Below are 11445 nucleotides of genomic sequence, written 5' to 3'. Positions count from 1 at the left end.
AAATATGTAATGTTTATTTGATATATTTATTAATAGAGTAAATAAATTTTTGGAATTAGGAGATAGAATAGGTGCTTGCTCTATCCACTCCACTTATTGGCCTGGTATTGCAGCACTTTCAGGAACAGTGTACCAAGACAAGCAAACAAAAAATGGTTTAGTATAGCTTTTTTTAAAAAATATTTTATTTATTTATTTTTAGAGAGAGGGGAAGGAAAGGAGAAAGCGTGGGAGAGAAACATCATTGTGTGGTTGCCTCTCATGTGTCCCCTACTGGGGACCTGGCCCGCAACCCAGGCATGTGCCCTGACTGGAAACTGAACCGGCAACCCTTTGCTAAACAGGCCCATGCTCAGTCCACTGAGCTACACCAGCCAGGGCTAGTATAGCTTTTAAGTCTACTTTAATTTCCACATTCACCCTCTATGAGATGTTATTTTTTCTTTATATTTGTGTTGAAGAAGTGAGACTAAATTTTTAGTAGAGTTTGTCGCAGTCTGGATTTTACTGATCATCTACTCAACGTCTTGATGATGGTTTATCAGAGAAACAGAACCAGTAGTATGTATCTAAAAACATTATTAAAAAATATTGGCTGACAAGGAAGTCCCGTGATCTGCTATCTGTAAGCAGGAGACTTGGGAAAGATGGTAATGTCGTTGGAAGGCAGAAGAGTTTTAGAACGCATGGTACAGATTTCAGTGTGTGTCTGAAGTGCTGAGAACCAGGAACATCCAGGAGAGGATGTGGATGTGGAGGCTTATTCTGTCCAGCTGAGAGTGAATCCAGTGTTCCTCCAGTTTTTGTTCTCTTCAAATCCCCAATGGACCAGTGGATTAGATAATGCTCATTTGGGGCAGGGCCATCTACTTTGCTCATTCACTGATTCAAATACTAATCACTCCCAGAAATGTCCTCACAGTCACACCCAGAACTAGCATGTCACCAGTGATCCACGACATCCAGTGGCCCAGTCAAGTTTCACATAAAATTGACCAGGTAGTCCTTCACATGTTTCTCCATCTCTCTTATTTCCTGTAAATAGGTAGCTGGACTTGTGCTTGATGAGATTTAGGTTAATTTTCTGCCAAAATTTTTTCACAAATAGTGTTATGTACTTATTTCAGCAATTCTATGATATGCTTATCATTTAAAAAATATATTTCTGTTATTGATTGAATTAAATTTTGGAGAGCCAAGAGGAGAAAAAGAGAGGGGGAGAGAGAGAGATGGACTTGTTTTTCCACTTAATCATGCATTTGTTGGTTTATTCTTGAATGTGCCTGGACCAGAAATTAAACCTGTGACCTTGGCTTTGGGTGAATGCTCTGACCAACTGGAAACCTGGCCAGGATCACTCTTTTTGTGATGGTTGAAATGAATGATAAATTTGCTTAGATTGACTAATTCATTTGGAGTTGCAAACAGATCAAAGTCTTTACTGCTAACTTATCCTTAAATATTGTCATAATAACTAATTTTGTCTACCTGACACATTTCTTCCTCCAGAAATGGAAGGGTTGATGCTGGTTGAACTTTTAAATGCAATCTTGTTTTGTCCACAAAACCACGTATGACTTGGATTGTCCTGGGTTTTTTACCATGTAACTTGGGAAAATGTGTCAGTATATATATAGAGGATGAGAAGAAAGATTGAATATCTCCTGGTGGCTTGAATTCTTCTTAGAAGCTCCTGCTGCCTTCCACAGAGAGCAAGAACTGGGCAGACAGCAGTCCACAGTCCTAGGTTCTGAAGGATCATACTAACTGCTGAGAGTTTCTTCAGACAGAAACCTGCACTGCATAATGGACTTTGCAGCTTCTCTTGTTGAGCTCCAAGCAGAGGCCAGCTGTCCCCTCTGCCTGGATTACCTGAGAGACCCAGTGACCACTGAGTGTGGATATAAATTCTGTCACTCCTGCATCCACCAGCGCTGGGAAGATCTCTAGGACATCTTTCCCTGTCCTGTCTGCCTCCACCACTGACCTGACAGGAACTTCAAGAACAGTCAATTATGTCACATAACTGATATTGTGAAGCAGATTCCCACCATAAGGAGGGAGAGAGAACTGCAGGAAGAAAAACCCCTGTGTGTGAAGCATCATGAGGTTCTGACCCTGTTCTGTGAGGAGGACCTGGGGCTGTTGTATCCCCAATGCAGTGTCTCATCAGACTACGAGGATTAGCCCCTGATACCCGTTGAGGAATCTGAACCCAGTAACAAGAGGAAAGGTATGTTGTGCACCTGAGTAGGGAGATTGAAGATGCAGGAATTGGATAGAAATATCAAGCTGCAAAAACTTTGCAAGTGATGAGGAAGATGGAATATTGGAAACGGGAATTACACTATGAATGTAAAGAAGTTAAGCAAGATCAAATTAGAGCAAGATCAAATTAATTCCATTCTATTAACGGAAGAAAAGGATGTTGAAGAAAAACTAACTGAAAATAGAAGACAAATCTCAAACCATATGTTCATGTTAAATAATATATTAAGCGAAATGGCAGGGAAGTATTTCCAGACAGACCTGAATTTACTGAAAGGGATCGAAAGTATCCATAAGAGGTATGAACACTTAGAGACCCCAGCAGTTTTTCCATATGAATTAAAGGAGGAGATTTGCATCCTCTCTCCACATTATTTTGGCCTGCATAAAATGATCAGCACATTTCAGGTAGATTTGACCCTGGATCCTGAAACTGCCCACCCAAGTCTCATTATCTCAAGAGATAGAAAAAGTATGACATATAAGGCACCGAGTGGTCTTTATGATCCCCAGGTACGCACTTCTTACCCAGCAGTCCTCAGTTCTGAGGCATTTGATGCTGGCAGGCACTATTGGCAGGTAGACATAGGAGGCACAGGTAAGTACTTCTTAGGTGTGTGTAAAGAATCTTTCCCCAGAAATACTCTTAAGTCACCATTCCCAAGCAACAGATGCTGGCAATATCCCCTCTGGACAAGTTCATGTTGTCTATGCTCTATTCGAGTGATTGGGTTTTCTGGACTACAAGTTGGGATAGGTTTCATTTTATAATATGATCAACAGGTCATATTTGTGTAGATTCATTGATATGTCTACTGAAAATCTTATACCTTATTTCTCTAGTGCACCTTCTTCAAAATCTCTCAAAAACTCTCACAGAATCAGTATCATCAGAGACAAATCATGAAAAACTTGAAGAACAGTTTTGTATGTGGTTATTTTCTTCCTTTGTTTTTTTGGAAGCAATAGTTATAACGAAGATTCTGGTTCCAGTTTTGATGTTTGACTGTTGAAAGCTTTTGGGACTCATGCTTCTCAGCTCCCCTTAACTCACAGCTGGGAAAGCTGAAGAGAAAGCCCGGGTGTTCCATTCTTTGGTGCAGGTAGGTGGGAAGCTCCAACCTACCTATTGCTCCTGGTGGCTTTATTTCACACAGAAGTTAAAAACAAACCCATGTGCAACTGTAACCCTGGTGTCCTTTCTGAGCTCATCAACCCCAGGGTGGTATCTCCTTTAATTATTCACCAGCAGACCTTTTATAAACTTGGATTAGATGTGAGCCGCTGTTAGAAGTCTAGATGCCAAGGTCCCATCAACAGACACCCCACCCCCCGCCCCAGGCCAGAACTGGCCAGTACAGACAACATCGAGATAAGATGCTTTAAGACTTCCTCCATGTGGGTGTGTGTCTAATTTGTGAATAGGATATAGGATCACGGCTTTCTTTCAATCAGCAACATTATAACATTATAACTAGTAATTTCTCAGTGAATGTCTAATAGGCTTGTGTTGTTAATTTTTTTAAAGGAGGAACTATATTAAAAATTCGATAACAGACCCCATATTGTAGGGGGTACATTGAAAACCAAATTGCTTTTTGACTCCAAACCATCAGGATCCAGGCTATTTCTCAGCCTTACGATTTTTATGTTTCTTCTGCAAATTTCAGGAATGTAGTGTTCATATACAAATATACAAACAATTTTTCTTTATTGATTTTCCAATATGAATATGGTATGGCCTTTGCTTTTTTCACACTTTTTAAGAGTACTATCTGGAGATATTTTTCAAATTTTCTTATGTAGATTTATTTCATGTATTGTTTTTATTTTTTCTTTTTATTTTTTTAGATTTTGTGTGTGTGTGTGTGTGTGTGTGCATTTTAAGAGAGTAGAAGAGAGGGAAAGAAACACCAATTTGCTAGAGATACATGGATCAGTTACCTCTTGCACACCCCAAACTGGGGATGTGACCAGCAACCTGGCATGTGCCCTGACTAGGAATGGAACCAGTGACTTTACGGTTCCCAGGCTGGCCCACAATCCACTTAGCAACACCACCAGGCTTTGAGTTGTTTTTGAATATTCACTGCCTCTTCAAACTTTAAAAAAAAAGAGAGAGATTTGTGGTAGATTTTTTTCAGAAGAAACAGTGATGTGATACTTTTATTTTATATAAATATAAGTGTATAGAATTTATAATAGACTTTCCTATTTTTCCCAAGAGCAGTGCGGAATCACAAATAAAATGTAGATAAGATCAGAAAGTGAGGGACGAAACTGCTTGTCTCATAATAGCTGGAAAACAAACACAAATACACCATTCTTCCTGGGGTCAGAATATCCCAGGAATCGTGCAACATGCTAAGTGCTATGATTATGGCCATGCCACATGGCAAAACTTTAAGCCACTAAAATTTGGTTCTGGTGTGAAGACTGTGGCACAAACACACCAAGAGGGTGTGAAATGGTTTGTTGTTCACTTAATGAGGCCCTATATAATTCTGTTATACAGTGACAGAAAACAGCCAAATGGTATACTACCGTTGTGTAGAAAGCAGAACTTGTAAGCGATGGTCGCTGAGGAGTGATCCTCTGTGGCTGGAGACTCCATCCTCTGAGCCCATCTTGTGGCTGCTTTGAGAATTACTGTTAGTATACCATGTTTAAAATTTAAACCTGTGACATACTTGGGCTATTTAAGTAACCATGGCAACTGAATTTTGCGTATGTTGGATCATTCCAAGTGTGAACTTCCTGCCTGAGCTCTGTTCTAAACATGCCTCAGCTCCACCGCTGGCTTTCAAATGTCACAACAGTCCTTTAAGTAGCTCCTAGCCAATATATCCACAGAAATCCATCCCAATTGAGATTTTTATCCCCATTCATCCTACTGAGTTTATTTATTTACTTACTTATGGATTTAAGTAATTTCTTATTTTACAGAGGGGAAGTGAGGGTGAAAGAGAGGGGAAAATCACCCATATACAAAAGAAACATCAATTGCTTGCCACTTGCCCACCTCCCTCTAGAGACCAGGCCAGTGCTTAATCCACTGAGCCACACCAGCCAGGATTCATTGAGTTTAAACATTAGTCTCAATGATTCATTTCTTAATGAATTACCAAAATTTCAAAATAATACTAGTTTATTATTCTACCAAATAAAGAATATTGTAAGGCTATTTTACTTAAAGGGAGTATCTTCTTTATTGTGGGAATTTACTGAACCACTGTAGGATTAGATATTGTAAATGTCTGTTAAATCTGTTTACAAGTTATAGTTCAAGACTTTTAAATCTAGCATTCATCATTAATGGAAATTTCACTAATATCTAATTGGATCAGGAATTAATGGCAAACTAGCTCTTCACCTCACAATACATGCATTCTTCCACACCCCTTGCAGACAGAGGCTTGCAATTACTTTTAGAAAGTAGAGTGGGGGTAAAAAATGTATCTCTTCCTGATGTTGGCCTTCGAGGCCCAGTGTGCAATTTAGCGCTCCCTTTCTCTAGTTGTAGTGAGCCAGTGCTGTGACAACCCATGACTGAGGGAGTTAGATTCCTGAGCGGGTAATGCAGCAGTGCCCCACACCGCACTTTGTAAGAATGAGTACTTGTTTTATTCTTGCTAAGCAATTGAGATCACCACAGCATGGTATGGCTACTGTGACCAGTGCCAGGGTCCCTTGCACCTCAAGGAAAGCTGTGCTAAGCATCTTTTCAATTATGAAGATAAATAAATAGTAAGCACAGAGATATACAAGGTAAAACTTTTATTTTGTAACACTATGAACAATACACATACAGGCTTTCAAACATGGGCATGTTCTAAAAGGTCAACAGTTTCATATAATGTTAAACATGAGTATGTGACATTTGGAGGATATACATGAAAATGATTTTATAAAATAGCAAACAAATGAAAATAATTAGAATTCCCCAAAATTATACAAAAAATAATAAAAAAATACAATGTGATCCTTATTGAGACTTCTTAGGTCAGTTAAATGTAAACAAAGCCTGGGGAAAACTTAGCAAAGCAGCACAAAGCTAAAGGGCACCCTTGCCTAGCAAAGCAGAGCCTGTTACACATGAAGCCAGAGAACCCCCCAGCTAGAGGCACTTCACATCTGGATAATTCTATTCACACTGCCAATGGTGGTGACCAGGTTGCATAGTCAGGGTGGGGACTCATGTTAAATTTGCTTCAAATGTTAAGATTGATAATGACTCACCACCACCTACCAGCAGTGTATTAAAAGGTTTATTACTCACATTAAGAAGTTTTGTGGGGAGAGTAGGGTGAATCTCAGAGTATGTCCCAAAATAACTCAGAGCACCGGGAAAAGGGAGTAGCTTGTGGTGTTCATGTTGGTTACTGGGTGCTGGGGGAGGGAGGGTGCTGGCACTACTAGGGACTTGCTTGGTTGGAACTTCCCACCTACCTACACCAAAGGATGGAGCACCTGGGCTTTCTTTTCAGCTTTCCCAGCTGTGAGTTAAGGGAAACAGAGAAGCATGAGTCCCAAAAGCTTTCAACAGTCAAACATCAAAACTGGTACCAGAATCTTCATTATAACTATTGCTTCAAAAAACAAGGGAAGAAAATAACCACATACAAAACTGTCCTCCAAGTTCTTCATCGTTTGTCTCTGATGATACTGACTGTAAGAGATTTTGAAGAAGGTGCACTAGAGAAATAAGGCATAAGTTTTTCTGTAAATGTATCAGAGAATTTATACAAATATGACCTGTTATTCATATTATAAAATGAAATCTCTCCCAACTCATAGTCCAGAAAAATGCCAACTTGCATGATATGTCCTCTACGGCATGTTCCGCATATACTAGCACAAAGCTCAATGTGCCAGCACCTACTGTTTGGTGCTAGTGATATAAAAGCATTTCTAGGGAAAGATTCTTTACATATACCTAAAGACCATTCACCTGTGCCTCCTATGTCTACCTGCCAATAGTGCCTGCCAGCATCAAATGCCTCAGAACTGAGGACTGCTGGGTAAGAAGTGCGTACCTGGGGATCATGAAGACCACTCGGTGCCTTATATGTCATACTTTTTCTATCTCTTGAGATAATGAGACTTGGGTGGGCAGTTTCAGGATCCAGGGTCAAATCTACCTGAAATGTGCTGATCATTTTATGGAGGCCAAAATAATGTGGAGGGAGGATGCAAATCTCCTCCTTTAATTCATATGAAAAGACTGCTGGGGTTGCTAAATTTTCATACCTCTTATGGATACTTTCAATATCTGTAAGTAAATCCAGGTCTGTTTGGAAATACTTCCCTGCTATTTCAAGTAACAGATTATTTAGCATGAGCATATGGTTTGAAATTTGCTCTCTATTTTCAGTTAGTTTTTCTTTAATATCTTTCTCTTCCACAAGTAGACTGGCATTGATTTCATCTTGCTCTCCTTTCAACGAATTCTTAAATTCTTTACATTCATACAGTAATTCTCTCCTGCAACTCTCCATCTTTTTCTGCACTTCGAAAATATTTGCCACTTGGTTTTCAAATCCCGTTTCAGCATCTTCAACCTCCACTGTCAGTGCCTCAAGATAATTTTTGAGCCTCTTTCTGTAGATAGCTGCAGCTTCCTCAATGGGTATCAGGAGATGATCCTCGTAGTCTGATGAGACACTGCACTGGGGACACAAGAGCTCCAGGTCCTCCTCACAGAACAGAGTCAGAACCTCATGATGCTTCATACATAGGAGTTTTTCTTCCTGCAGTTCTCTCTCCCTCCCTATGGTGGGAATCTGCTTAACAATATCAGTTATGTGACATAATTGAGTGTTCTTCTTGAAGTTCATGTCAGGGCAGTGGTGGAGGCAGATAGGACAGGGAAAGATGTCCTGGAGATCTTCCCAGCGCTGGTGGATGCAGGAGCGACAGAAATTATGTCCACACTCAGTGGTCACTGGGTCTCTCAGGTAATCCAAGCAGAGGGGGCAGCTGGCCTCTGCTTGGAGTTCAACGAGGGAGGCTGCAAAGTCCATTGTGCAGTGCAAGTTTCTGTCTGAAGAAACTCTCAGCAGTTAGTATGCTCTAGGAACTAGGAATAGTGAGAAGCTGACGTTTTCTCAGTTGTTGCTAACTGTGGAAGGTGGTGGGAGCTTCTAAGAAAAGTCCTAGCCACCAGCAGATGTCCAGCTTTCTTGTCACCCTCTCCTTATTTAATGCCTTTTTTCCAATTGTAGATCATCTGGTCTCCTCATAGGCAAAAACCCAGGACAATCCAAGTCATATGTGCTTTCTGTGGGCAAAAAATATTATCATTTAGAGGACAGTTCAATCAGCATTAATCCTTCCATCCCTGTTTGAAAAAGTACCTCAGAGTCCTAGCTGCGTGGCTCAGCTGGTTACAGCATCATCCAGGTACACCAAAGTTGTAGGTTTGATCCCTGGTCAGGGCACATACAAGAAACAACCAATGAATGTATGAGTAAGCGAAACAACAAATTCATCTCTTTCTCTCTTCTCTTCCTCTCTCTCTAAAATCAATCAAAAAATTTAAAAATTAAAACAAAAAGTACCTCAGACCAAAACAATATCATGACAATATTTAAGGAGGAAGAGTTAGCAGTGAAGATTATCATCTAATTTGCAACTCTAAAAGAATTAATCCATCTAGGTGAATTTATCATTGGCCTTAACTCTCACAAAAAGAGTGACGGATATTAGAACTGTTGAAGGGAGAAAATAACACTATTTATAAAGATGTTTTGCTAGAAAAATGAACCTAAATCTCATCAAACAGAGGCCTACCAACCTACTTACAGGAAATATAAAGAATGGAGTAACATGTGAAGGACCACCTGGTTAATTTTACATGTCAACTTGATCGGGCCACTGAAAAGTCCCACATAGCTGGTGAAACACTACTTCTGGGTGTGCCTGTGAGAGGACTTCTGGGAGAGACTAATATTTAAATTGGTGGATGAACAAAGCATTAGGCCCTCCTCAATGTAGTGGGCATCATCCAGTCCACTGAGGGCTTGAAAGGAACAAAACTGGGGGTAACATTAAATTCACTCTCTGCTGGACTGAATAAGCTAGCACATCCACCATCCTGCATGCTCCTGGTTCTCAACCCTTCAGACCCAGACTGGAATCTGTACCATTTATTTTCAGACTGTCAGGCCTTCCAACTACACCACTGTCTTTCCAGTCTCCCACTTGCAGAGTGAAGATCATGTGATTTCTGTCTCCTTAACTATGTGAGACAATACTTGTAAATAAATTTCTTTCCAGAGATATACTATTTCTTTTTCTCTGGTAAACCTCTAATATCACACTGAGCAAGGAATTAGTAAAATACAGACTGTGATAAACTCTACTCAAAATTCAACCATGTTCCCTGACACAAAAGTAAAAAGAAGATAAAAAAACCTACGGAGAGAGAAGACAGGAATTAAAGTAGGTATAAAGTACATACTAACCGATTACAATGTATAAGCCTAATTATATCCCATCTTGAAATACCTGATCAAATTTTAATATGGAAGTTGGATATCTGTGGATAAAAAAAAGAATGACAATTATGTTAGATTGAGCTACTGAATGGTATTAGAACTTTGTAAATTGTTTCTTTTGGAAAGTATAATAAAAAGTTTACAAGTGAACTCTTGTGATGTCTTTGGATTTGTTTCACAAAAATGGCAAGAACTCGGTAGGATTGTAGGTAAGGACTGGCAAAAGATTTATAATTATAGCCCCTGGGTTCTTCACACCTGGGTTCATTATAATATTCTCTCTCCTATAATGGGTTCTTAACATATTCTTTGATTTAAAAAAGGGTTTTGGGTTTTTTTTTGCTTTTTGCCCTGAGTGGTGTGGTTCAGTGAGTTGGGCCTTTCCTGCAAACCAAAGGTTCCATTCTGGCCAGGGCATATGCCTGAGTTTTGGTCCAGAACCCTGGTTGGGGGATGAGTGAGAGGCAACTACACATTGAGGTTTCCCTCTCTTTCTCCTTCCCTTCCCCTCTATCTAAAAGCAAATAAATAAAATCCTTTTTAAATGCTTTTCCTCCAAAGATTTAGTTTTCAAATTCTATTTCAGTAATTCTCTAGTTTGTTCTAGCCAAGCAGTTCTCTTGCTCTCTTCTTTAAGCCTCATCTTTTCCTCCCTTCATCTAAATGCTCTCAGAGCCATTCCATCTTTTTTCTTCCTCACAATGGTTTCAAACTAGTCACTTTTCTCCTCCACTCAAATTCATCATCTTCTTCCTTGTTCTCAATTCACACCTACACTCAACAAATTTCCCAAACTGAGATAAACTCAGATTGAGGAAAGACCAAGGCAGGCATTAAAATTCCATCTGCTTCTACATTTTGTGGGTTGGAGTCAAGGTTGATCTCAGACTACTTGTACCATTGGGGGGGGGGTTCTTTGATCCCCCATTCTGTCAGGGACCAGTGGAACAAGGAAAATTACATTCCCCTTCCCTTTCAGTTTGCTGTCAGCATACACATAAACTTAAATAAACCTCTTGGGACATCTGGTTTTAAACAATAAGAATATGTGCGGCACAAAACTTAAAAATTTCTGAATAGTATTTCCAATTTTCTTCTGTAAATTCTTTCTTGGTATAACAAGAAATATACTTGGTCTTTGTCCCTAATTCCTGGCACACAGATCCTAAAGCCCTTGAAGTTTCCTGAGTGATAGTGGTGTATTCTAGTTGTTATTAGGAGCCCTCTTTTAGAACATTTGAGTTTATACTAATGATGTGACAGCATGGGCCACGATAGACACATAGGAGCCTGGTCACCAGAAAGACCAATTGATGAGAAGATTAGAACTTTCAGCCAACCCACTGAATTTTGGGGGCTGGAGATTAAGTTCTGTGAAAACAGTAAAAACTATTGATGGAGAATTGAAGAGTTTCTGTGTTGGGGAGCACATCCAAATGCTGGGAGGGTGGCACACATTCCAGTTTCACAAGGATAGAAGGTCCTGTCCTCAATACATTTCCAGATCTCCCCCTTTGTGCCTCTTCATCTGGCTTGTCATCTCCACCCTTTATACCAAAGGTGGTAAACCTAAGTAAACACTGGAGTTCAGTGAGCCCCACTACCAAATTACTGGAACCCAAAGAGGGGGTCGTGGGAACCTCTAATTAATAGCTAGTGGATGAGAAGTACAGGTAAC

At 39.9% G+C, this 11445-nt stretch overlaps 1 protein-coding gene and 2 pseudogenes across 1 annotated transcript; 2 read left to right on the top strand and 1 right to left on the bottom strand.

The window, feature by feature from the left end:
* Nucleotides 1–138, top strand: LOC119045733 (uncharacterized; annotated as a pseudogene).
* A 1668-nt stretch (nucleotides 139–1806) lies between these two features.
* LOC119045724 (putative tripartite motif-containing protein 61) lies at nucleotides 1807–2443 on the top strand (annotated as a pseudogene).
* A 5199-nt stretch (nucleotides 2444–7642) lies between these two features.
* LOC119045723 (putative tripartite motif-containing protein 61) lies at nucleotides 7643–8335 on the bottom strand. The gene is given in 2 exon segments (XM_037140517.2): nucleotides 7643–7681; nucleotides 7683–8335. Coding segments are annotated over 2 exon segments (648 nt in total). The 5' UTR covers nucleotides 8292–8335.
* Nucleotides 8336–11445: the final 3110 nt, after the last annotated feature.

This window comes from Artibeus jamaicensis, unplaced genomic scaffold, assembly GCF_021234435.1.
Source record: "Artibeus jamaicensis isolate MK-2021 breed Jamaican fruit bat unplaced genomic scaffold, CSHL_Jam_final scaffold_537, whole genome shotgun sequence".
Taxonomy (NCBI): Eukaryota; Metazoa; Chordata; class Mammalia; order Chiroptera; family Phyllostomidae; genus Artibeus; species Artibeus jamaicensis.
The sequence above is the reverse complement of the archived record's forward strand: the minus strand, read 5'-3'. Positions and strand labels throughout refer to the sequence as shown.